The sequence below is a fragment of the Asterias amurensis genome, chromosome 19 (assembly GCF_032118995.1).
Source record: "Asterias amurensis chromosome 19, ASM3211899v1".
NCBI lineage: Eukaryota > Metazoa > Echinodermata > Asteroidea > Forcipulatida > Asteriidae > Asterias > Asterias amurensis.
In genome coordinates, this window is record NC_092666.1 from 14,961,097 (window position 1) to 14,988,067 (window position 26,971).

At 38.9% G+C, this 26,971-nt stretch overlaps 1 protein-coding gene across 1 annotated transcript in view; it reads right to left on the reverse strand.

Moving 5' to 3' along the window:
* The window catches only part of LOC139951862 (sortilin-related receptor-like), a 65,622-nt gene that overhangs the window by 29,839 nt on the left and 8,812 nt on the right, over window positions 1–26,971 (reverse strand). Inside the window, exons 2-23 of the mRNA XM_071950929.1 lie at window positions 25,071–25,301; window positions 23,991–24,152; window positions 23,573–23,640; window positions 23,032–23,224; window positions 19,670–19,786; window positions 18,979–19,148; window positions 18,434–18,626; window positions 17,880–18,068; window positions 15,777–15,865; window positions 14,875–15,050; window positions 13,466–13,655; window positions 12,922–13,047; window positions 11,522–11,604; window positions 10,816–10,991; window positions 10,096–10,313; window positions 8,914–9,166; window positions 8,349–8,487; window positions 5,978–6,175; window positions 4,407–4,520; window positions 3,752–3,874; window positions 2,250–2,378; window positions 180–314 (exon numbers count right to left, since the gene is read on the reverse strand). Coding sequence (XP_071807030.1) covers window positions 180–314; window positions 2,250–2,378; window positions 3,752–3,874; window positions 4,407–4,520; window positions 5,978–6,175; window positions 8,349–8,487; window positions 8,914–9,166; window positions 10,096–10,313; window positions 10,816–10,991; window positions 11,522–11,604; window positions 12,922–13,047; window positions 13,466–13,655; window positions 14,875–15,050; window positions 15,777–15,865; window positions 17,880–18,068; window positions 18,434–18,626; window positions 18,979–19,148; window positions 19,670–19,786; window positions 23,032–23,224; window positions 23,573–23,640; window positions 23,991–24,152; window positions 25,071–25,301 — 3,472 coding nt within the window. The remainder of the gene's footprint in view (window positions 1–179; window positions 315–2,249; window positions 2,379–3,751; window positions 3,875–4,406; window positions 4,521–5,977; window positions 6,176–8,348; window positions 8,488–8,913; window positions 9,167–10,095; window positions 10,314–10,815; window positions 10,992–11,521; window positions 11,605–12,921; window positions 13,048–13,465; window positions 13,656–14,874; window positions 15,051–15,776; window positions 15,866–17,879; window positions 18,069–18,433; window positions 18,627–18,978; window positions 19,149–19,669; window positions 19,787–23,031; window positions 23,225–23,572; window positions 23,641–23,990; window positions 24,153–25,070; window positions 25,302–26,971) is intronic.

Consider the following 26,971-nt stretch of genomic DNA (forward strand, 5'->3'; position numbering starts at 1 on the left):
TGAAAAAAGTTTCCTTACTTTTTGTGAGCAGTTTATTATATACTACTTTTTAATTATTATTATTTTTTTATTTGAGGTGAAAAAAATTAATAAGTCACGGTTAAAAACAGAGTCATCACCGTCCCTAAAGTTAAATAATACAGGATAAGAATATCAGTGACAGAAAAGTGACATTTTACCACAAGTTGGCGGCTCGTCTGACATGTCGCCACAATCGTTGTCACCGTCACATTTCCAATTCCCAGGGATGCAGCGTCCACTGGTGCACTGAAACTCGTTTGAATTACATGTCCCGCTGTAATGCGTTGTGGGAACTAAATATAGCGGGGGAAAAAGGTGTTGATTAATGGATGGACGGTCAACCACTTCTATAAAGCATTTCATCCCAAGTCAACGGGCAACCAAGAGTACCTACCTGCTATGCACAAACAGGGCTGCTTAAAGGATTTGGGTACTTTTTGTAACACAAAACACAATGTCCACAAAGTTACATTAAACCTACACCATTTAAAGATAATGATAATAGAACGCTTGTCTTAAAATATTAGATGCTGAGGTGCTGTAGCTTTTGAGAAATGAGTAAAACAATGTCATGAAAATACATTTTTACATGCTAAAATAATTTTCGTCTCATGATCAGTGAGACAAAAACTATTTTCGGTTAACGGTTGTATGGCTTCTGACTTGCACCCCCGAACAAAGATATTGACAAAATAGGGACACTGCCAATATAGGACTAGATAGCTCAGTTGGTAGAGCGCCGGCACGTTAATCCGGAGGTCGTTGGTTCGAATCCCACTCTAGTCAATTCTTTGTTCAACCCCAAAAATCATTTACAAATTTACCCAGTCAGTTTCCCTTGTGGTTTACATTGATATCTGAAACAAACAGTCGCATCCCCTTAAGGTGATCCCCTAGCTGCCGCTTCCCAGGTTGTATCGTAATTTGGGTGTGATCCCTGGCTACACGGCAGTTAACGGTTGTATGGCTTCTGACTGGCACCCCCGAACAAAGATATTGACAAAATAGGGACACCGCCAATATAGGGCTAGATAGCTCAGTTGGTAGAGCGCAGGCACGTTAATCCGGAGGTCGTTGGTTCGAATCCCACTCTAGTCAATTCTTTGTTCAACCCCAAAAATCATTTACAAATATACCCAGTCAGTTTCCCTTGTGGTTTATATTGATATCTGAAACAAAAAGTCGCATCCCCTTAAGGTGATCCCCTAGCTGCCGCTTCCCAGGTTGTATCGTAATTTGGGTGTGATCCCTGGCTACACGGCAGTTAACGGTTGTATGGCTTCTGACTGGCACCCCCGAACAAAGATATTGACAAAATAGGGACACCGCCAATATAGGGCTAGATAGCTCAGTTGGTAGAGCGCAGGCACGTTAATCCGGAGGTCGTTGGTTCGAATCCCACTCTAGTCAATTCTTTGTTCAACCCCAAAAATCAAAAACTATTTTCATGACATTGTTTTACTAATTTCTCAAAAACTACAGCACCTCAGCAAGTAATATTTTCAGGGAAGCTTTCTACTATCAATATCTTCAATATTTGCTTAGCATGAAATTTGTTCCTTGATAAAGACAGGTTACCAACAAAATTTCCATTTGTTGAATATTTCTTGGTACTGGTATTCAGCCGTTGTTGGCTTATCCAGAAAGTCTCAAGGAAATTTGGTTGTTAATTCTATTTTCATCAACGAAGAAATTTCATGCTAAGCAAATTTGTGCGCTTAGCAGCTCTTTGAAATTTGGCCCTGTACACACCTGGTGTAGAGGAACACGTCATCTCGTCGGAGCCATCATGTCAATCATCATCTTATATAAACAAATAATTCTGGTTCTTCTTAGAACCTGACAAGAGCTTGCATCCTGAGTCAACAGGGCCCAAAATTTCATGGCTCTGCTTACCGTCGAATTCTGTGCTTACGATCACGATTCCCCGCGTACATGCAAGCGCTGAATTTCTGCGCTAGCCTTGTAAGCATAGAATGCCTAGTAATATATAGTACGCATGCCAAGAAGCCAACAGGCACCGGTGAGATGTGAAATATGCTTACCGTAAGCACAGAATTCCCTGCTTCCGTAAGCGCCGATTCTGTGCTTACAGTAAGCAGAGCCATGAAATTAGGCCCTTGCGATTGAAGGAGTTTGCCAGAATCCTTCAGATACCATTGATGTAATTTGCCAGAGTCTATCAGATTGTCTTCACTTGTCTAAGGTTTGTCACTCAGAATATCTACCTGGTGTAGATGAACACGTCATCTCGTCAGAGCCATCATGACAATCATCATCTTCATCACATACCCAGGTTATTGGGATACAACGATGGTTGGCGCAGGTAAACTGACCACTGGTACACGTTTCATAGGCTGCGGGGAAAATGGAAGAAGGAAACGTTCGCTGCCTATTTTCAAGAAAGCACCTTGTCTGCGCCTTGAACACCCAGCAGGGTGGATACATGCACATTAAAAGTCGTCTTTATTATTGTTGTTGTCTTTATTATTGTTGTTGTTCTTGTTGTCTTTATTATTGTTGTTGTCTTTATTATTGTTGTTGTCTTTATTGTTGTTGTTGTCTTTATTATTGTTGTTGTTGTTGTTGTTGTTGTTGTTGTTGTCTTTATTATTGTTGTTGTCTTTATTATTGTTGTTGTCTTTATTATTATTGTGGTCGTCGTGGTCGTGGTCGTCGTGGTAATGGTCGTCGTCGTCGTCGTCGTCGTAATTATTATTATTATTATTATTATTATTATTATTATTATTATTATTATTATTATTATTATTACAAAACCACATTTTTTCCTTAGTGCTTTTAGTGTTTTTTTTTGTAAGTTACTTTTATTTTTTGCATTATTTGCATTGGTATTGTCTGTTTAAAGCGCTGTTTAAATGAAATGGCGCGTGCTTTATAAAGGCTCATTGTCAGGCCTGTGAGTGGACCCTCAAAAAAAGAGCTGAAACACTACATGATGTAAGAATGATCGTGTAACGTCAAGTGAGCGCGCTTCACGCACTTTATGCTGGTCGAACTGGGGCACCCCATTGATCCAGTAACTAGGCTTATCTCCCGTAATTGAAATTGTACATTACTGTTGCCGAGTTCACATAAGGCATGGCAAGGCCTCTATAAGGGGGCAAAGCATTCTGGGGAAAGAAATTAGGAAAAAACAAATACAAAAAGGAAATAAAAATACACCCTGATCAATAAAAAAAGCGGATATCACAGGCCTGCCCTGTATTGTATTGCATTGTATTTGCTGCCAAGCGGAGTATGATTCACAAGCAAAACAGGTGTAAACACAACCTTCAATACAGTCTCTCCTTGGTCTTAAGATCAATCCAGGTACAATTACGTTAAATATCACACAACTAAGTGGAGATTCTCCCCACCCCTCCCCCCCCCCCCCCTGAAAAGAAAATTAAAAGGAATAGTTCCTTCTTAGACTCACCCTCTCCAAGAAAATAGTGGACAGTTCCATCAGAGATTTTCAGCCCCCCCTACCCCCCCCCAAAAAAAGTTCCTTTCTAGATTTACCCCTAGATTTTGTTTTTTTGTATTTAGATTCCCTCCCACCTACCCCCACCCAGAAAAAAATACAATAAATAAAATTTTAAAAATATCAATAATAATGTTTAAAAAAAATTTTTTTTTTTAAATTAAAAAAAATGGAAACTGTTCCTTGTTAGATTCAACCCCCAGAAAAATAGGGACTACTTTTTCTCTGTGATCCATAATCACTTACTGCATTCATCTGGCTCATCGGACATATCACCACAGTCATTATCACCATCACATTTCCAGCTCAGTGGAATACATTGTCCAGTAGATCCACACTTAAACTCATCACTGTGACAATCTTCATACGCTGTGAGCGAAAGACAAATAAAAGAGACGATCAAAAGAAACGATTGGACACAGTTTGAACTATTTCTTTCTTCATTCAGCAACTGCTTTCTTTTTTTGTCATGGCCGAGTGGTATCATTCAGTCGATGCGGAGCATCGGATGATCTCCAAACACGTTGGTCCTCCATTGCTGTACACAGCACTTCCCGACGCAGTCCAGAGTCCTGACACAAGGTGTCCACATGGGTGGTTTGTTGTCTGGGTTTAGTTAGAGCATTGAATTTAAGATGCATGTTATCATTCAGTCATGACACTTCTTTACTGTAAGTGCTTCTCTTTACCCAGGGGTATAAATTGGTAGCTGCTAAGGAAAAAGACACAGCGCACATCACTACTCACAATATGTCCTTATGCTGGGAATCGAACCCCTACGCCACACAAGATATAAAGGTCTGAAATTATCCGGGTTATTCCAACATGGATTGAGTTTTGTAGCAATGTGATCGCATTCAAGAGCAAAAAAAGCGTAACAAAAAAAAAACGTCAAACTTACGGCAGTTCAATTCATCACTCATGTCGCCACAGTCATTATCTCGATCACATCTCCAAGGCAGTGGAATACAGTTTTGATTGGCACAAGCAAACTGATCAGGATCACAAGTTGAACCTTAGTATCAGAAAGAGGAGAAGAAACAACATTTACTCAAACAAGGCAAGCGTTATATTACATAAAGGGAAGGTACACGTTTGGTAATTACTCAAAACAAATACTAACTTAAAAACTGACTTGGTAACAAGCATTGGAGACTAGGCTTGGGCGATATCGCGATACTAACTTGGAAACGATTTCGATATCGGATGGATTTGGTTTTAATCGAAATATCGATATATCGCGATATATCGCGATATATCGCGATATCGATTTATTATCGCAATATCGGGATGTATTTTCTAGCTGAGACATCTTGCACCCCATAGGTTTGGAGTAAAACCAGAAGAATAAGTCATTAGAACACCTCTCTTATGCTGTGACTGTCTCTTCTACCATGTCTACAACTTTCACTGGGAGTTTGAAGACAGATGATGTCAAATTTAATTAATCGCAATTATATCGAGTTATATTGAATAAAATAAATCAATATCACCCAAGCTTATTGGAGACCTGTTGATAGTATAAAACATTGTGAGAAACTGCTCCCTACGAAGCAGCATAGATTTTGAGAAAGAGGTAATTTCTCACTAAAATAATAAAAGATATTCCTATCTGAGAGCACACATATTTGTCCAACAAGGGTGTTCTTTCTCTCATCATTTTCTCGCAACTTCCATGACCAATTTACCTCAAATTTTCACAGGCTTGTTATTTTATGCTTATGTTGGGATACAACAAGTGAGCAGACTGGTCTTTGAAAATTACTTAAGGTGTCCAGTGCCTTTACAAAAGAAATATAGAAAGGCTTCGTTGAGTACAGACTTTGCAAGTCTAACTCTTGGCCAAAATTGGGATTCGTTTTATTGGGGGTTTTTTTTTCAGGGAAATTTTTGTAGAAACAAGGACAGTTGGCAGATCCCCTCAGGCAAGATTTACAGATTTTGTAATTTATCACATGTTTATAAGGACTGTTTTTATTTAGAAAGTAAGTGCATCACAAACTGAAATTAAACCTTGGAGCCCATCTTAATAAAGACCAGTTCATACTTCCTGCGAATGTGAAATCAAAATTCTGACATAAATTCATAAGCTTAAAGGCAGTGGACATTATTGGTAATTACTCAAAATAATTATTAGCATAAAACCCTACTTGGTAACAAGTAATGGGGAGAGGTTGATAGTATATAACATTGTGATAAACGGCTCCCTCTGAAGTAGCATAGTTTTCTAGAAAGAAGTAATTTTCCACAAGTTTTATGTCAAGACCTCAGATTTAGAATTTGAGGTCTCGAAATCAAGCATCTGAAAGCACACAACTTCGTGTGACAGGGGTCAAATTTTGAGCTCAAATTTTTAGAAGTTTGATATTTTATGCATATGTTGAGATACACCAAGTGGGAAGACTGATCTTTGACACCTGTTAATAATGTCCAGTATCTTTAAAGGTGACCAAATACATAAGATGGTCCTACCGCTTCTCTTGCAGTCTCCATTGGGCAACAGTACTTCGCCATGGTCACAAAGGCAGGATTCCGAGCCGTCTGGTCCAATCTGCTTACGGAAATCATCTGGGCACAAACATTTTCTACTGACTGAGCCTACTCCAACACCGGGCACCGCTAGACAGAGATGTGTGCATCCTCCATTATAGACCTTACACGGGTTGTCTCCTGTCAACAGACGACGTATTAATTATTGATTTTTATTTTTATTTATTGATTACTAACAGCAGGCATGCAACTGTAACTTCACCAAAATAGAAAATTACAAAATTTCAATGATTTTGTATAGTATTTTTCAATTTTCAATTTGTTCTTTCTTGTGCAGTTGTAACTTTGGTTTGCTTGTATTGGTCAAATAAATAACAATAACAATAATATTAAAAATAGTAATAATAATTTTGAATGTTAAAACTGAGATTTAAAAAAGTGGAAATCAGCTAAGCCGAGGAAAAGTTGCATGCCTGTAACAGGTATCATCAAGTAAGAAAAAATAAACAAGAAACAATAAAGCACTGAAAACAATCAATAAAATAAATATTGTGTATTTAAGAAAACCATAAAAACGTATTCAATATACATTGCATGCTTTGAAGAAGAAATAGAAGAATCACTGGACATAGGATGTCATAGGCATGCAGTTTAGAGCATTGCATTCAAGTTCTGGGCCTAATTTCATAGAGCTGCTAAGCACAAAAATTTGCTAAGCATGAAATTTCTTCCTTGATAAAAACAGGATAACCAGCCAAATTTCCGCGTGATTTTCAGGATAAGCAAACAACAGCTGAATACAGTAACAAGCAATATGCAACAAATGGAAATTTAGTCGATAATCCTGAAGAAATTTCATGCTAAGCAAATTTTGGTGCTTAGCAGCTCTATGAAATTGGGCCATGGTGGTTAAAGCCATTATACACTTTGGGTTCAGAAAAAAAAAAAAGTTCACAGATTTACAAAAAATTTACAGGGTTTACAGAAGGTAATGGTGAAAGACTTCTGTTGAAATATTATTCCATGAAATGCTTTACTTTTTGAGAAAACATTAAAACAATATCAATTCTCGATAGCGAGAATTACGGATTTATTTTAACCACATGTCATGACACGGTGAAAAGAGCGGAAACAAGAGTGTGTTTTCCCGTTATTTTCTCCCGACTCCGATGACCGATTGAGCCTAAATTTTCACAGGTTTCTTGTTTGATATATAAGTCGTGATACACGAAGTGTGGGTCTTGGACAATACTGTTGACCGAAAGTGTATAATGGCTTTAAAGGAACACGTTGCCTTGGATCGGACAAGTTGGTCTTTGAAAAGCATTTGTAACCGTTTGTTATAAAATGCATTGGTCGGAAAGATGTTATGAAAGTAAAATACAATGATCCACACAAATTTGCCCCAAAATTGCGTGGTTTTCCTTTTGCTACCAAAAGTCGATGGGAGTCAAAAATTACTCCCATAAATGGCCGACCGTGTTAGTCGACCATATGCATTTTATAACAAATGGTTACAAACGCTTTTTAAAGACCAACTCGACCGATCCAAGGCAACATGACAGTTTTTATACATTTGTTTTAACCTTGACAGCCCCTGTACAACTTGTAACTATTGTGTATGTCTAAAGATTTAAAATAAAATAAATAATATAAATAGTATGTTCCTTTATGTCATTAGAGTGTCGGTTTGAATCCCTGTCATGACATCCTCCGTTTTGGACCTCTAACGCATTGTCCCCTACCAACAGAAGACATACTCAATAAATATATACATGGCATGCCATGCAGAATAATAATAATAGTAATAATAACTAAACTGGATAATTTGAGGAGTCATTTGTGTTGTTGGTTCAACAAATTAGCGGACCGTGTTTTTTCAAGACATTACACACAAAAAACACCATTTCAAAGGATATTTGTGTGAATCATTATGTTCTACTTTTAAAAACATCTTTCCAACCATATTCATATCAAAGTTATTAATGCTTTTTCTATCACAAAGCAGCCAATCTGAAGCCACCATTCCCTTTTATCTGAACTTCGGCCATATCCAAACTGGCACTACAGCTACGGCTATGGCTGTTGGTAAGGGTATTGCTAAGGACATCCTATACTTCAATGCATGATGCTGTGGAAATCTAGCCATAGCCGTCTAGCTACGGCTACAACTGTTGCTAAGGGTGTTGCTAAGGACATCCTATACTTCAATGCATGATGCTGTGGAAATCTAGCCATAGCCGTACAGCTACGGCTACAACTGTTGCTAAGGACATCCTATACTTCCACGCATGTTGCTGCAGAAATCTAGCCATAGCGGTAGCCATAGCCGCTTATTCATACACAGCCTTACCTTGTTGAGAAGCGTTGTGGAAGACCTTAAGATCCATAACTCCACTGAGATTTCCCTTGACGGTAAACCTTTGCTCCCCGGTGTACTTATTTGCCTTGAGGATGGCTTCTTGGGACCAGTCATCCCAGTACACTTCATCCTGAGAAAGAAATGATTATTTGGATCAATTCATTACCCTATTGGTAATTACTCAAAAGTAATTGTTAGCATAAAAACCTATTTATGGAGAGCTGTTTATAGTATGAAACATTGTGAGAAGAAATGGAATTTTTGAGAAAGAGGTAAATTCTTACCCAAATAAGGATGTTTTTTCTTCCATTATTATTTCGCAACTTCGATGGCCAATTGGGTAACAATGTTCACAGATTTTGTATTTTATGCATGTGTTGGGATACACCAAGTGAGAATATTGGTCTTTGAAAATTACTGTAGGTGTCCAGTACCATTTGAAATCTCTTCAGAGCAGTGTTGGTTCTAAAAAGAACTGCTGGTTAACAATTCAACATTTCGATCACTTTGCTCTGCTCATCTTCAGGAAAATTCTAAAAATGATTTCTTGACATACCTTATAAATCCCTATAGCATAAGGATGGGGTACATTCTCACTCAGCAAGACCCGTCGATGAGAGCCGTCCAGCTCGGCCATCTCAATTCGGTCAAGGTAAGCATCGGTCCAGTATAACTTCTGCGTCTGATCATCGATAGCGATACCGTTAGGCCAATGGATGTTGGTGGAGATCACAAAGCGGATATTACTACCGTCCATGCTAGCACTACGAATGTTGGGAGTGCTGCCCCAATCTGTCCAATACATCATTCTGAAAAACAAAGGGAGCAAGATGAACATTTGCAAAAGAGGGGGTAGTTGCTTTGCTAATAATTTATTATTGTTTTGCTTCGTCTATTTTTCGCAACTTTTGTGTATATTAGTGTTCTATTGTAAAGCACTATTATCATGCTCTTTGGAATAGCGCTACACAAGCACTGTCCAATATTTGATCAAAATTCATGTTCGTGATCAAATATGAGACAGCAGAAATGCTCTGTCTTAATAACAAAAGGAATAAGGGTATAGTTAAAGGCCATGCATACCTTTGGTTTAGGAACTGTTGATTGATTTAATCCTTTATAAATGTAGTATTTAACAACTTAAAATTAAATTGAACTTCAAAAGGTAGTAACGTTTTTTAGATACCGCAAAAAAAACCATACTGGTTATGTCCTCGCAGAAAGAATAATCCATGATTGAAAAACATTATCTGAACAAACGTTTTGACAGTAACGATTCTAAAATTCAAACTTTCGGGGATAAAAACTGATATCTTTTCCATAACCACATTACTTCATAGTGAAATGATTTTCAAAATGCTTTATACAACCGATGGCTTCTGTTCTCTAACCAAGTAAGTTTTTTACTTTTAAAAGCGATTACCAAATGAGTACCTTCCCTTTTAGCGTGGATGAACAGACGGAATGAATAATAAGATGTGATAGGCTGTCGAGAAAAAAACTGAACTCTGAGTGCAAAGCGCGAAAGCATGTGAGCTCAAAAACTTGTAAGCACGAACCCCAATTATTAAAATGTATCTATAGTTTTAAAAGCCCTACTCAGAGGCCTATTATATGCATTCTTTTAGAATTTGATCTTAAAAAAATATATAAAAAAGTTCAGTTTTAAAACGCAGGTATCACATTTCCCTTGGGAAAACATTCACTAAAAACTAATTTAAACCAAATGTGTTCTTACCCTTTCTTTGGATCCAATGCAATCGCACGAGGTTTGTCCAGTGAACCATTGACGATGGTCCGACGGAAACGTCCATCGTGACGAGCTACCTCAATCTTGTTCAGTCCTGAGTCGACCCAGTAAAGGTTCATAGCCAACCAATCAAAAGCAAGGCCCTCTACTGTTGACATACGGCTATCTACGATTATCGTGTGGTTTCCGTTATCCAAGCAATATTTCTAGGAGCAAAAACAAAGTTATTTTATAGTAAAGAAGTATATTCAGTTCTTCAGATATATAGCGGCTGCAAGTGACTTGTACCATTTTGCCTAATAGAGGCCTACATTTAAATATGTTAAATAAATACAAAAATACTTGCTGAAGTGCTGTAGTTTTTGAGAAATGAGTAAAACAAGGTCACAAAAAAATTGTTTTTGTCTCAGTGAGACAACAATTATTTTAGCATGTACAACGTACTTATGTGACTCTCCTGAAAACGTTGTTCAGCGATTTTTTTTCTCTTTTTTTTCTTAACAAATTGACGACCAATGAAGCTCAAACTTCTGCATGTAAATAATAGCACAAACACCTTTATTCACAGTGAGTAGGGATTCATGTCATGGCCAAAAATTAGATCTACGAAAGGTATCAAAACCCAGTGCCTTAGGGATCCATATTTGAGCAGGAAGTAAAAAAAAAAATAGTGGAGTAAAATCCCAAAGTGGTGAGTTCCCAACTTACATGGATTTCATCTTCAACGATATCTGCCCAGTACAAACAGTTACTATGCCAATCAAAGTCTACAGCGATCGCTGCTTGTAGAGTCACACCAAGGTTCAATCTCTCATCCTGATCGTTATTCAACAGGTAGCGATGGATCTCCGTCCGAGTGGCGTACAGCAAAAACTCTGGCATTTCTAAAAGAAATCAGAAAGAAAAACATCAGCAAAAAGAAAAAATTGCTTAAGAATTTCCTGCTGAGATAAATGAGCAGGATACCAGTCATAAATTGTACATGTAACATGGTAGTGTTCAGCAGAAACTCTGGCATCTCTAAAAGAAATCAGAGAAAAAAACGTCAGCAAAAAAAAGAAAATTGCCTAACAATTTCCTACTTAGAAAAAATAAGCAGGATATCAGTCATAAATTGGCTGATAACCAAATTATTTTGTGCTTAGCTACTTTTTTGTGCCTATGTTGAAGCTCTCTGTTTTTGTAAGCAATATTTCAGATTATTTTTATTTTAGATTATTTTTATTTTATTTAGTTCAGTAGGACAACTTTTTCATGCAATTGCAAGGAGGTTGTCACTGTTTTGAATCTTGCACACATGATACAGTGCATTGTGGGTATGTGCAACAAGGTCATATCTATTTGAATTAGTTGTTCTTAGAGACCATGTAAATTTGACCCCTCATTACCCCTAATGAATATTCATGAAACTCACCTCTCACTGGACACATCACCTGATCTGCCTCATACATGTACTCCTCACCCCCGCTGCAGGAATCACCTTCAACCTTGCGGTATCTGTGGGTCAACGGTCACATGAAAATTAGCAAATGCTTGCAGTTGAAAATTGGGCTTGGTCTTTATTTGTACATAAAATTCACATTGCCGTAGATTTTTATTCTATATATTATTATTATTATTATTTTTTTTTTTTTTGGGGGGGGGGGAGACCAAATAGACTAAGCAAGTCTTGTGAATATTCAAACATTTTTAAGCTTGGTTCCGGTGATCTAGACTTCTTGGTCATGACATGTCACAGGGGTCAGATTTTCTCAGATGGTATAGTTTTAGGGAGACTGTCTTGTTAATCGAGCCCGTTCCAAGAGGTTCATAAGCTATAGGATTTCACTGTGCAGGCACACGAATATGGCCATACCTTTAAGAGCTCTATGAAACCGGGCCATGGTCTACTATTATAAGTTATCACACAAGCGCGCGTGGAATACGAAAAAATATAGCGCTTCTGCGTCCCATATCCAACGAGGCCGAAGGCTGAGTTGGATATGGGACGCAGACGCGCTATATTTTTTCGTATTTCACGAGAGCGTGATAACGAATTTATCTTCCAGTCTCACTTGCAATGCACAAAATTTGAAATTTCAAAGCATTATTTCACGCGCACAAAGTTTAGAATGTAATTTTTGCACTGTCCGTATACGGAGCGTGACAAAATGACATTTCACAATACGCACTGTGTAATAAAAACAGAGGAAGTAGGATATAAAACAGAGGTCGTAGCATATATGTTTTTATCCCCCTAGTAGTTCGAGGTTCTGATTGGTGGATTAACGCGAACTGGAAGATAAATAAATATAACATGGTTAGAGGGTGACTAGTCGATTTTAGCCACCCGAGGTAATGGAAGTTGACAAACTAGTTCCCGAGGCGAAGCCGAGGGAACCAGTGTGCCAAATTCCAATACCGATGGGACCTAGTAATATAAACCATGTTATATCTGTTTACATATTCAGTTGTTTTGAGCAAGGGAAAATGGCGACTGAAATAAAATGCACAATGATACCGTAAGTTTGACGGATGTCGCTAGCTAAAGCGATGTTTGTGCGTGTGTAAGAAACAGTACCACGATCGAAAAGCGCATGACAAGTAGAACAGCACCTGGGCTGAACGGTTGCACAATGGTAAATGCCCATGACAAGTAGAATAGCGCCCGGGCTGCGTTAATACTCACGTGCCCGCTTGGTAAATAGCAAAAATAGCACCTGCCATGTGATGATGAATGGACCAGTAAGAACTTGCCTCTCGGTCATGAATATGTATGAGGCATAGTAAAAAAGGTTAAGCGATAAAAATGCTATGACTGAGGCTGGATCTTACCCTTTGGTTCGTCGATAAAAAGATCCTTCTGGGCAGGGCGTGGGTATCTGATGGGGATCAATTGGGCTTTCTGGGTCAGGTACACAAGCCGTCTGCCAGTCCGATATCTCCATGTACCCAAAATCACTACCAAAGAAAAGACAAGAAAAACATTAATATTAACCCAGTAAGTTTCCTTTGAGGTTAATCACTTGATATTGGAAAAATAGTTGCATGCTCCTTAGACAGTCCCTAAAAACGGGAGACTGCCTAGAGTGCTCGGTCGTTAAACCTGAGGTAATATTGTTCCTGGGAAAAATAACAAAATCAAGTTAAAATATTAAAGGCCAACATTTTTTTATTTTTTCAAAGTTTTTTTAAAAAGAATCACCATCACTGTTTCCAAGCTTATAATCTTTATTCTACATTTTTTAACAAAAACAACAATAACATGCAGCTAAAAACTGCTGGGTTCCGTTCAAGTTCTTGTTTAGCGAGAGCAAAACTTTCTGCTGAAAAGCTCTTTGACGTAGCGCCCTCTCAATCGTTCAAGACAACGGCTCACCATTCAAAGTTCTCTCTTTCACACGTGCAGTTTTGTACGGATACCGGGCGATCGTAGTTCTGTCCGTTGTAGCAAACAGCATGTGCGATACGTCGCTCATACACCATCTTCTTACCCAGCAGGCAGTGGGTACCAGGGAACTCCTCGCCAGGCCACCAACTCTTATAATCATCTTTGGTGCAGTTTGGTCCTGCGAGAAGAAAAAAAGTAATTGGTTTGAATAAAAATAAAAAGGTAATTGGTTTGAATAAAAATTAAAAAGTAATCGGTTTTAGTACAACTTTTTTCTTTTTCCAGCCACCTATAACGGTGCAACACCAATAACAGGATGGATAAAAACATTATATTACATAAAATAGCACAATATATTATAAGGAATAACGGACAAAACATGACAGAAATTAAAATGGCAAAAAGTTCTAACATGACCTAGTAGCTACAATCCCGGGCAAAATGCTTAGGCCATGTGACAATAAACATACCCTCCCCGTCCCCTGGTCAATGTTGATAACCCAAGCTGGAGTGCAGACTGTGCAATTAGACTCAACATTAAACGGGGGGCCAGGGGGCCAGGGGGCCAGGGGGCCAGGGGGCCAGGGGGCCAGGGGGCCAGGGGGCCAGGGGGCCAGGGGGCCAGGGGGCCAGGGGGCCAGGGGGCCAGGGGGCCAGGGGGCCAGGGGGCCAGGGGGCCAGGGGACCAACAGGAAAGGGACGGGATTGTAGATCAAGGCCCTTTTACAACATCACTATACCTGTTTGTTGGACGTACTTTTAGAACACTCTTCCAACTTTCGTAAAGGAACACGTTGCCTTGGATCGATCGATTGGTCTTTGAAAAGTGTTTGAAACCATTTGTTATGAAATCAAATGGTTAGATAACGATGTAAAAGGAAAACTGTGCAATTTCGAATGACAGTTGTGTGTATCATTATATTCTACTTTTAAAAGATCTTTCTAAACATATGCATTTCATAACAAACAGTTTCAAAGGCTTTTCAAATACCAACTTGTCTGATCCAAAGCAACGTGTTCCTATAACTCCCTGGGGAGCATACAACCACAGGCAGCTTAAATTAACTCCAGCGGATCAATCCATTACACAACTGTCTTGGCCCTCTGGTTCCCATCATCATGTTGGTTTTAAGACCGTTGCCCAGTCTAGTCAGGATCGACCATCTATACACACAAAGAAATGGCGCTGCCAATATATCACCTCTATGACCCATGATATTTAAAGTGTGGGGCTTTCCTTTTACCTAGAGCATTTGTCATGTCAATCTGCACAATAAGCCAGCTATGTTCACGAGTCAGGGAACCAAACACAGTGAAGGTTGTCGTCTTCCATCACCTCTAGGAACAAAGCCATCAACTTCATATGACCCATAATATTTAAAGTGTGGTCCTTTTACCTAGAGCATTTTTCATGTCAATCTGCACAATAAGCCAGCTATGTTCACGAGTCAGGGAACCAAACACAGTGAAGGTTGTGGTCTTCTCTCCTGGTTCGGTCATCATCCCATAGACGATGATCTTCTCATCGTTGAATGCCTCTGTAGTCCAGCCCTCGCCTTCAGTCACTGAATATCTAAAGTAAAAAAGATTCAAGAAACAGTTACGACCTGGGCCCAATTTCATGGCTCTGCTTACCGCCGAACTCTGCGCTTACAATCACGATTCCCCGCTTGATTTGCTAGAGCCGAATTTCTGCGCAATCTCTTGTAATGTTGAGTATGCACGCGTACAAGCCAAAGCTCGCCGCTTACCCCTTGCTGAAAGCACAGAATTGCGTGCTTCCGTAAGTGCTTACGGTAAGCCCAGGGCCCAATTTCATAAAGCCTGTAAGCACAAAAACTGCTTAGTATAACAAACTTTGGAATTCCTCGTCCTAACTTTAGCCTTAAGTTTTTAATAACTCCTAGGACTAGTCCTAAGTAAGGACTATCTTTGTGAAATCGAACCCTGCTTCAGCACCAAATGCTGCTTAACAGTTTTCAGCTAAGCAAAACTAAGCAGGATACCAGTTGCATTTTGTACATGTAAAATGGTATTTTCTCTGGTAACAGTGTTCAAATAAAAGCATAATGTAACACTCACTCCCACATACCAAATTAATTTCTGTGAACATTTTTATTGAATTTGAACTTCGCTTCCAACCTCCTCATTGAAAGATACACAAACATATACCGCGTATGAAATGCCCTCATCCTTAGTCCTAACATGAGTTTACAGGTTCTCAGTATGCAAATGAGGCAGAGATATGCAAATCCAAAAGGCGGAGCTATGATAATCCAGACTGCTGATTGGTACTTACTTGACTTCATTGGTGGATCCATACTGACTGACAGCTGCTAACACGCCCCCATGGTCACCAAAGGAGAAGAAGTGAGGCCCCTCTAAAACCTGTCAGAAAAATAACAATTTCAAATTATTCTCATGTTCTTTGAATAACGTTAGAGCAAATAGTTACAGTAATATTAGTAAAAAAAAACAGTTCAAGTCCTGATCATGACACTAGTATCCTTGAGCAAGATACTTTTCTATAATTTTCTTGGCCCTCTGGATGGGACATTAAGCTATAGGACCGGTGTGTTGGTGGTGCACACAAATGAACCCAGAACACTTAGGGGTTAACCTCAGAGTTTCTGTTTTGCATAGCAAACACCCTTGTTCACAGGGCCCAATTTCATGGCTCTGCTTACCGCCGAATTCCGCGATTACAGTCACGATTCCCTGCTTACGCGGAAGAGCCAGTGTAGCAAAGTGTAGAATGCCTAGTAACGTGGAGTACAGCTGCGTAGAAGCCAACATTCGCCTCTAACCCGTGAAATACGCTTGATATAAGCAGTGAATTCCATGCCTCCCTAAGTGCAGATTCTGTGCTTACGGTAAGCAGAGCCATGAATTTGGGGCCTGGTATCCTCAGGCTTGCGAGTTACAGTGATTATTAAAGGAACACGTTGCCTTGGATCGGTCGAGTTGGTCTTTGAAAAGCGTTTGTTATAATATGCATATTGGTAGAAAGATGCTGTAAAAGTAGAATACAATGATCCACACACACATGCCTCGAAATTGCACGGTTTTCCTTTTACCTCGTCGACTAACACGGTCGACCATTTATGGAAGTAAAATTTTTGACTCCCATAAATGGCCGACCGTGTTAGTTTGCACAGTAAATGGAAAACCAAGTAATTTCGAGGCAAACTTGTGTGGATCATTGCATTCTACTTTGAAATTATCTTTCCAACCATATGCATTTTATGACAAACGGTTACAAACGCTTTTTTATAGACCAACTCGTCCGATCCAAGGCAACGTGTTCCTTAAAGTGATGTTGAAAGCATTGCATGTTGAAAAGGATAAAAACAAACTTGCAGGTACAACCGTCAACACCGTATACTAATTCTCTTCTGAGGGAGTGTTGGCTCTGAAAAGAGCCCATTTGGTCTCGCCATTTTAAACAGTATACTCAGCTAGTTTTCAGTCTTTGCAATGAGTACAAGAAATATGACCATTACAGTGAAAAGTATGTCACACAGTTTTAAGTTTTCCAAATGACAAGTTGAGAAATTGGTGTTTACTAGCTCCAACACGATGTACTCTTGGCTAGTGTTATTGGTAGAGGAAAACTTTCCATTTCCTGCCACCACTTTTTCACTTTTTCATGAAATAAATTAGTATCTAATTTACTCAATTCCTTTAGGTCTAAATTTGTGAACAAGTGGTGGCAGGTTACAGACATTAGCCTGACAAACACTTTTCCAGAAAGAGCTCTGGGCCAAATAGAGATGCTTAAAGACACTAGACACTATTGGTAATTGTCAAAGACCAGTTTTCTCACTTGGTGTTTCTCAACATATGCATAAAATAACAAACCTGTGAAATTTTGAACTAAATTGGTCGTCAAAGTTGTGAGATAATAATGAAAGATAAAAACACCTGTGTCACACAAAGTTGTGTGCTTTCAGATGCTTGATTTTGAGACCTCAAAATCTAATTTTGAGGTCTGGAAATCAAATTCATGAAAAATTGCTTCTTTCTCAAAAACTACATTACTTCAGAAGTAGCCATTTCTCACAATGTTTTATACTATCAACAACAACTCTCTATTGCTTGTTACCAGGTAAGGTTTTAAGCTAATAATTATTTTGTGTAATTACCAAATAGTGTCCACCGCCTTGAAGCAAAAAATCAATAAATGCTAAGCACAATGAAATTAAGTTTACCAGATTAATGTTACCAGCCAAACTCGTCATCAACACCAGTACCATTTGTTGAGACTAGTATCCTCCTCATTTCTGCCAATAGCAGACAGTTGTTAAGCAACATAAATGTTGCTTAACAACTGTCTGCTATTGGATTTCTGCTTAAGCAACTTTATGAAATTAGGCCCAGTCCATAGGTTCCACCTTCTTACCTTGTACCAAGTTGCCCCAGCTGATGACGACTTGTAGACGTCAAAGTCTATACTGGTGCCCAGATTCGCCCCCATTGAACCCGTTCCCATGATCATACCGGGAGCGGATTCCTTGGATAAGATTGGCACCGATCGGGAGCCTGGGTAGTACTGGCTAAAACGCTGCGACAAGTGGAGAGAACAACTCGGCTGTGGAGTGGAAAACAGCAAAGAAACATAGAGTTTAATAGATGTTAAATTTGCATTGGGGATGAAGAGAATTTGGTAAAGTACTAGATATGCAGTGCTAACACACATTGATGTATTGACCCATTGCACGCACATCACATGCGGCCACTGTGCCACGCTCACCTTTTTGGTGGGCAATAGGTTTACATGTAAACGCTGCATCACCTAAAATGTGCACTTCACTGAATAATGCAAAGTGGCGACACCAGTTTGACGAATCCAAAATTATTCTGATGATGACGTCATGTGAATTGGGCCAATATGGGTTAAGACAAAATCAAACAAAATATAAAATAATTAATAAAATTGAGATTGCTTCTACTTACCGGTGTGCATTGTTTCTCTTGTGACAGTGGGGGATCCAACGGGTTCCACTCCCCTCCTTTGTCGTACGTGATGACGCTCACCATGTTACTCTCTACAAACTCTTGCTTAGTGGAGTTAAACTGGGAGGCAATGAAGATACCTCGTAGACCCTCCACCTCATGGAGTTCAACGAATGCCTCATCAGCATATCGACTGTTAACAACAACAAAGGCTTTTATTTAATGTCTGATTTATTCACTCAGGCTAAAAATAAGCACTAGAATACATACAGAACACTTTGAATTACAATCAGACACATTTAAAAAAAATAAGAATAAACTCTGATTTTTCATAATCCAAGAAACGTTGACGTTAATCAACCCAAAGCTGATTCTGATTTCACAATGACTACAATAAGTTTTGTCGTCAATACTAAATCACAATTTCTTGGTTTTTTTTTTTTTGCCAATTCATACTCACAGTTTGCAGAGTTCCCTTGGTGATTTAAACAAACAAACAAACAAACAAACAAACAAACAAACAAACAAACAAACAAACAAACTACCTCAGCCAGGTGGTGTTGCCAGGACCTTTTGGACTGTAGTATACAATGTTTTCCAGGGAAAGAGAGTAGCTCAATCCAGCCATCTCACTGATGTAGAGATTAGTTTTGATCTTATCGTGATTGACGCAAACAAACACCTGATCCTCGTCGGCATCAGCAATGTAGAAATCCTGAATGAAAATTATAATAATGAATTATTTATAAACAAGAACAATTGAATTAATTCATACAGAAGACTTTGAATAACAATTTAAAAAAATGTTACAAAGTAAAACAACAAAACATTTTTTTAGAAAAAAAAAAGTTAAAATTAAAATCCAAAAACAAACGACCTGAGGATCTGCCGCATCTGCCATGTACAAATCCTGAATGAAAACAGAACAAATTTAGATTTTTCCAGAAAATTTAAACCTACCCTCTAGGGAACCAATTGTACCCATTGGGGGAGAAGCAATTTATAACCAATTTTAGGCCTGGGAGCAAACATTCACGCTGAAAGGATTAAAGGATTGTGTCACTGAGGACGAAGCAATCACAGTGTTACTTGTGTCTTGCTCACGGACAAAAGTGTCCTGACTGGGACTCAAACCCACCCTGAACAGAAACACCAGAGCTTGAGTCCGATGTTTTTATCTACTCAGCCACAACATGCCACGCCTCAGTAAGAGGCGATCAACGAAATCAAACTCACCAATTTATCGAGCTCTGTTGGAAACGATGCTTTGGCAAAGCTCCCACCGTTGTGGGATACGAAGAGATCGAGTTTGGGCCGGTTATCTAAAGCATCAGAAGCCTGGCGGCGATCAATCTGTGAAGGGAAAACAAACAAACAACCAAACACTTGCTGGTTATTCCAGGTCATTCACAACATACTCTTAGTTCCCAAACTTGTCTAGCAAGCTACGGAGACCATGCCTTTTCCAGCTGCGCACCGCATCAGTTGAGGGACACATCTGATCTGTCAACATTCAAACGGAACCTCAAGACTTATCTGCTCAGATTGTCAGCTTGCTAGCAACGGGCACCTTTGAACGGTTCTATTCCAGATACTGTGTATTATGAAAAGTCCTCATGTATTGGACACAAACAAACCACAACTTCAATAGTTTTTTTGTGTAGAGCGCTCTGAGGCCTAGCATAAGGCGCTATATAAATCTCTTTCTCACTCTAGTAGACTGAGGTTAGAATTATTATTATTATTATTATTTATTTGACCTCAACAAATACAAGTACATCAAAAAGCACAGCAAAAGTTAAACGAAAAGCAACGAACCAATAAAAATAATAACGAATACAATAAATAAACCAGCAAAAAGCACACAATAAATATAAAAACAAAAAATAAAAACCCAGAACAGAACATGACAGGATGGCAACTAGATGAGCAAAACAGGAATAAATTGAAGAGGAGCATGCAGGCATGGGGAGTAAATCAACTGAGGGAAACAACTGGACAGACCAACAAAGAATCATGTTGAGTTTTGTCCATCCTTGTCTGTCTCTCATTGGGAATAATTACCTTATTATTATTATTATTAGATGAGGAGGATTCTAGTATACAAATGTTGTAAAAGGTAATGTGGGGGCAAGGGAGGTATGCTTACAGGTAATAATCATTTCGTAAGATTGGATTAGAAATTTTATTTATAATCGGTATGGAAATTTGTCATTAATGTTGTATTTTGATAAAAATTAATTGTTGAGCGTGCACAACTTAGTTGTGAAACGTCGCGACGCGTCGCCTCCCCTCCTCACCTTCTCTCTTGCGTTCTCCAACTCAAGGAATTGGTGTTCGTTTCTGGAATTGAGCTTTAATATTGGGGATGGGTATACTTGGCAATGATGGTACTTGGCATGATATGTAGGGTATTTCGTAATATTTTAGTGTTGATCGCATCAACGCATTATCCGTAATGTGGATTATATTTCGCCTCATTTACGCATAGTTTTAATTCAATCGGCTTTTGTCATTGTATCAATGTTATCCACTGCACTGAGTATTTCCCAGCTAAGATGACTGTAAGGGTAATAATGCTGAGTGGACTAAAAATATAGCACGTACACTGCTCCAATGACACACTTATTTTATTGTGTTGAGCACATTTGGTATAATTCAGTTACACGGATTTGAGTGGTCTAAGTCTGGTCTCCCCCCTCAACAATAATCACCGCTGCTAATAGCAGAGGAGAAATCCGACTAAAAAGGCTTGTATGAAAGTGGTACCCTCTTTTAAAACAAACTCATAATCACAGCCACTAATAGCCGCGGAGTTTATCTGACTGAAAAGGAATCTTTGAAGAAGTTCTCGTATACAGCAGATTAAAAAAAACGCGCCAGTTCATATGGACTTTAACGACAAAGTCAATTTCTGCAAATTGTATTGAAAATAAATATATTTAATGATTGGTTGCTATAACTGTTGAATGGTTTTTGCTTTGTTTCCAATGTTTCCAATGACGTGTACACGATTCGTGTACACGATTTTAGAATCTAAGGCCCCATTCATCGTGATTTATTGAGCGTACGTCCAACGACGCATACAAAGTTGTCTGAGCACCAAATAAAGCGAGTTTTCGGAACATGCTGTGCAACATCTAATCTACTGTTTTTACCACCGCTTTTGGGAGTAAAAGAGCGTCGGCCTCATTAATTTTTAGTTTATTGTCATATCAATTAATTCTCATGTAAACTTTCTGGTCAACATCCGCCGGGGCACTCGCCCCGCGTGACGAAGTCCCCTGATAAAACATCCAGTTTTATAATGTTATCATAATTATCTGTGGAACCCTATACAAACTAAAATAATAGAAACAGTAATTTTATTGGTCTTTAATAACTACTCCTACATTCTCTCACTTAATTCAGTTTCAGAAAACATTTGCCTAGTTATTTTGAGGGTTTGTATGCCAGCTACCCCTTACATCCTCTCACTTAATTCACTTTCAGAAAACATTTGCCTTGTTGTTTTAAGGGTTTGTAGGCCAGTTTGGTTAATTTTGTATGGAGAAATTCGTAAAAAGTACCCGATTCAGCTGCACATGAGAGCTCTTTCGATAACAAAACCCGACGGCCAATTGCTTAATACAAAAAGGATTTGGCAAAATCTACACCCTGAGTCCTGACCAGGCTGTGTTCTAACTATTTTGTTGCTTCAGAACTTTGAATGGAATGTTCGTTTACAGCTTCAAAACAGCCGTTGATGTTTCACAAAGTTCGTAACTATGAAAGCATACTATTCTTAAACGGTGATTTCATGTACTCTTTTGTAGGTTTAACTGGCAAAACCTATACAATGTATATGAAAAGAATCAGTAATGCATTTACTTTCTTTTTGAAAATGTTTCAACTTTTGCGTGTATACGTTCTGTGTGTGGGGGATGACATATGGACTGTACCACCAATGGTGCAGAGTTAAATGGAACAAATAAAGTTTCACAACAATGGGTTGCTGTTTGATGCGTTTAAAAAATGCTGGAAAGTTGGGTAGGCCTACATGAGTGACTTAATTGTAATAAACACATATGTAACAGATGCATGTATTAAAGCCTAATGTTTTTTTATTTAACACGCGAAATTAACCCCCCTGTACAAAATGGTATTACACAATGCCATTTACCCCTCTGCGAAACATCAATGGGTCACTCTGGAATGTTAATGAGAGTCCGAGGTTGCCACCCACTTCAAACCTAAAGAGGTGGCTCTGTGTGCAGCCTACAGCTTCCCCCCTCAGACCAACAGGTGGCCCATATCAAAACCAGACAACCACAGAGGTGACTCTGTGCGCAGCCTACAGCGTCCCCCTTCGACCAACAGGTGGCCCATATCAAAACCAGACAACCACACATGTAAGGAGATATCGCTCGTGACTCCAGCCAATCAGACAACTCGTAAGAGGGAGTTCGGTTCAGGATTTTGTTGACTTGCAACCCGACGTCTGCAACGATACAACCGTGTTGGATTCCACAAGGATGCCATGCCACTGGACCTTCTAATTTTCAATCCAAGATGGCGCGGGTTACGAACTAATAGTATAGATAATGATGAGCACTAACCCTTCTACCATCCGCATGTCTGGTGGCAAACATGTAATTGCTATGAAGCTCAAAGTCCACCACATTGCTGATCACCATCTCTTGACGGTAGTCATAATCAAAGTAATGTTCGGACATGACGACTGTTGAAGATCCTGTTATCTCCTGTCGTTCCACGTAGAGTGTGTCCGGTTTACTGGACACGTCATCGCCCCTACAAAGTCAGGAAAAAAAACATCAGGCGCAGAGTGAGAATTGATGAATCAACATGAAAAATAAAATAAATTTTTGAAAAGTAATTTATAGAGCACCCAAATCAAAGACCTCAAATACAACGTACGAAACTGTAAACATTTTATTTTACTTTTTTTGGGGGGGGGGAAAGACCAGGAAAGCCAAAATACCATTCCATAAGTACCGCGTTTGACTAATTTCTTGCTAAATGTTGCAAATAGCAGAATTTTATTAATCAAAGTTTACTGCTTTTTAAAGCAACTCTATTGGGCTCAGCAAGATTAAGAATAAACGATGCAAAAATTAACCCCCAAAAACTCAAACTTACCACCAAAATGATTTCACATCCTCTTGAATTGCGACCCAGGATCCTCCAAAGTTTTCTGATTTCCAAAGCTATAAATACAGAGAAAAACATTCAGATATAAAAAAGAGAAAAACCATACTTGTGGATTGTGATTCATTCTTTGAATACTTAAACGCATTTTTCACTCAATGCACCCTTTTTATTGTTACAATAATGAAATTCCAAATACTACGAAAATTGTTTTTGTGACAATGTTTTACCAATTTCTCAAAAACTGCAGCACCTCAGCAAGTAATATTTCAAGGGAAACTATCTACTACATTATCTTCAAACTGTGTAAGTTTAAAGTAAATCTGTGGACATTGTGCAAAAAGTACCTGACCCCTCTAAGCCTTGTTTTGGGCGAATTCGCATTAACAACTTTGTGTAAAAATCTTACCCGTTTATATCTGTCGTTGTCATCCATACCCAGAATAACGTTAGGATCTGTCTTGTGCATCGAGATGGTAGTCATTGCCACCGGAGACGGGAAATAGATGAAGGACCGCCCGCCATTTGTCGTTGAGAAGATCTGCTGGTTGATGACGTCCACAAAGAGATACTAGAGAAGGGAGACAAATACAATGAAATGATTTAGGACCTTCTAATGTACATGTAGGGTGTTGTGGCCGAGTGAACAAGACTACTGAACTCAAGCTCTTGTGATTCTGGTCAGCAGAGTGTGGGTTCGGGTGTTGTGACACTTGTGTCCCCGAGTCTCTGAGCAAGACACTTAACTACATGCTTCTCTCCACCTTGGGGTTAAATGGGTACCGTTGAGGGAACAAATGGTTCTTGTGATTGATTTAGCCAGTAGCACATATTTGTTGCACAAAGCTGTAATGTATACTCCCCAGGGAGCTGAGATGGTTTAAGGAATGATTTAAGGCCCAGGGACCAGGGGTAATAATGTGAAGTGCTTTGGGACTGCCTTCAGGTGTGAAAAGTGCTATATTATAATTATTATTGTGTCCGCCACTCTGAGCTTGTTGATTGCCCAACCATCCTCTGGGAGCCCACTCATGGCAAGGCTTCTTGTAGGAGAAGATGTCTTTCCTTCATAGACACCCTAAAACAAGACACCCGATTGGCCAGGGCTGATAAGGAACTACACTCCAGCATGTTGGATCGAAACATCTTGACTGGGCAGGTTCCAGCTACTACATGGCGCTTGACTTGATGAATGGGTCAACATTGAAGTTTGTTTGTTTGTTTGTTTGTTTGTTTGTTTGTTTGTTTGTTTGTTTGATTGTTTGTTTGATGATCTTTCTCTCAAGAGAACTTGGCAAACTTCCACAAGGGGATATAAACACTAAGCTGGCAACAGCCAATCTCTCTCATAAACGTTGGTCAAACGTCTATGATTGTGAACAATTTGCTAAAAAGTGGACTTAGGGCCATCTCAAATTATCATCATTTCGGTTTTAAGGCCGTTGTCCAGTCTGTTCTTGGTTGATCAAAGAACAATATAGAACCTTACCCTCATGTTGTTAGCAGGACTGTGGTAGAACTTATCGAAGACTGCCTTAGCTCCACTTTCCAGCAACAGATCTGTCTTTTCGGTGAAGTTCTTCCCGTAGTCATAGGAAAAATATACGTGAGTCTCGCTGGCTATGGTTTGCGTAATCTGTCTAGTCAGACAGACGATCATGTCGCTATTCTTACCGGCCCAGTGGACGATGAGTTCAGGATTGTGATCGTGCAGGTCAAACTATCAGAAAAATCAACGAGAAAAATACTATAAAATAATGTTTTTTGGGATTTCAGCTGAACACAGCTGAATACAGAGTCTAGTCTACATGTACTGGATAATAAGACAGCAAAACAATTTCACTAAATTTTTACAACCACAATTTCGTGTTTTTGTCATATTCCAGGCGTGTATGCTTCATTTTTGGTAAGGGCACCCAAAGAGGGAAATGTAATTTTCTACTGGAGCATTTCAAGGGCATCAAGGCAATGACCAGGAGTGGATTTTAACAAAGAGTTAGGACTAGTCTTATCTCGAGTTAGGAAGAGTAACTCGTCCTAATAGGACTAGCTATATTTTTTGATCTCTTAGGACTAGTCCTAAGTTAGGACTATAACTCTTTGAAAACGAGCCCAGTGGGCACAAAGGCAATCACCATCGTTGCCTCCAGTATCATGCAGTATTAGACCGGCATTTAACCTAAGTAATGTATGACCCTACCTTTGTAATGCAAGATACATTGTACCAAAGGAAATTAAGGATTGTGTATCAATGTTTAGGGTTACACTGTTACTTTCAAAACACCCTCAACTTCCTTGTTTGTTTTCATGCTTTATTTAAGTTCTATACTGCCATCCCAATACCAAATGTAATGTATGTGGAAAACAGACGACCAAATGTATAGTCTTCTTGATGTGGAATAAACTGAAATTGCATGCACAAATGGGTTTGCCCTAAAAACATAGCAAGGCCCACTTCCATTTTAGAGGTCACCTTCTTTTTCTTTTTTTGCTGATCTGCAAGTTGACTATTATACAAATATTGAGTGGCTCAGAGTGGAAGGGGAGGAATATTATTGCAAGGTAAAATTTGGACTGATCCATTTCACGAGGCGAAGCCGAGTGAAATGGAACAGTCCAAATTTTACCGAGAGATAATATTCCTTCCACTCCACGAATTAAGGCCACTCAAAATTGGTTTTTTATACATGTAACTGACATATAAATTATATAGATCCTTGTAATTTAATGTATTTTAAAAATATAACATTATGAAAAATCACACAAATTACTGACAACCAAAAATCATATAGCGCCGCGTAGCGGCAACAATGCACAAATCGGATCACAACCTTTTGTACAGGTGCTCCTTTGTTTTAGCAGCGGCACTGTACTGCTCAAAAACATTCGGAACAAGGATGATCCTAACTGTTGAATGGGAAATGCTATTCCCCATGGGTGAATAGGTCTTTTTGATCGCCAGTGCGGATGGGAGTAATACTGAATGTCACGTGAAGTAAGTTCCACCAATCAAATGACAAGGATCTGTATGTCAGTTATATAATTATTTATAGTTTCTTCCTATTTTATCCACATCATGCAATGCTCCACAAAATTACTTTATTATGCTATGTAAATGCCAGTATATGGCTGAGGGTGTTCAGGATTGTTTTTTGTTTTTTTTTACTTTTATAACGAAGTTGTATTCTTGTTAAAAACCAACTCCTCCCCCCCCCCTTAAATCTTCTAAAGAATCCTGAGATTTACTGAACAGAATGAATACACAATAAAGGGGAAGGTATCATGCCATAATTGCTTTCGGTTGACTAGTTAATATGCTTAACACAAACTTTTCTTTTGTAACTCTCAACAGAAAACTTACGTGAGTCAACCTTGGCCCAATTTCAAAAA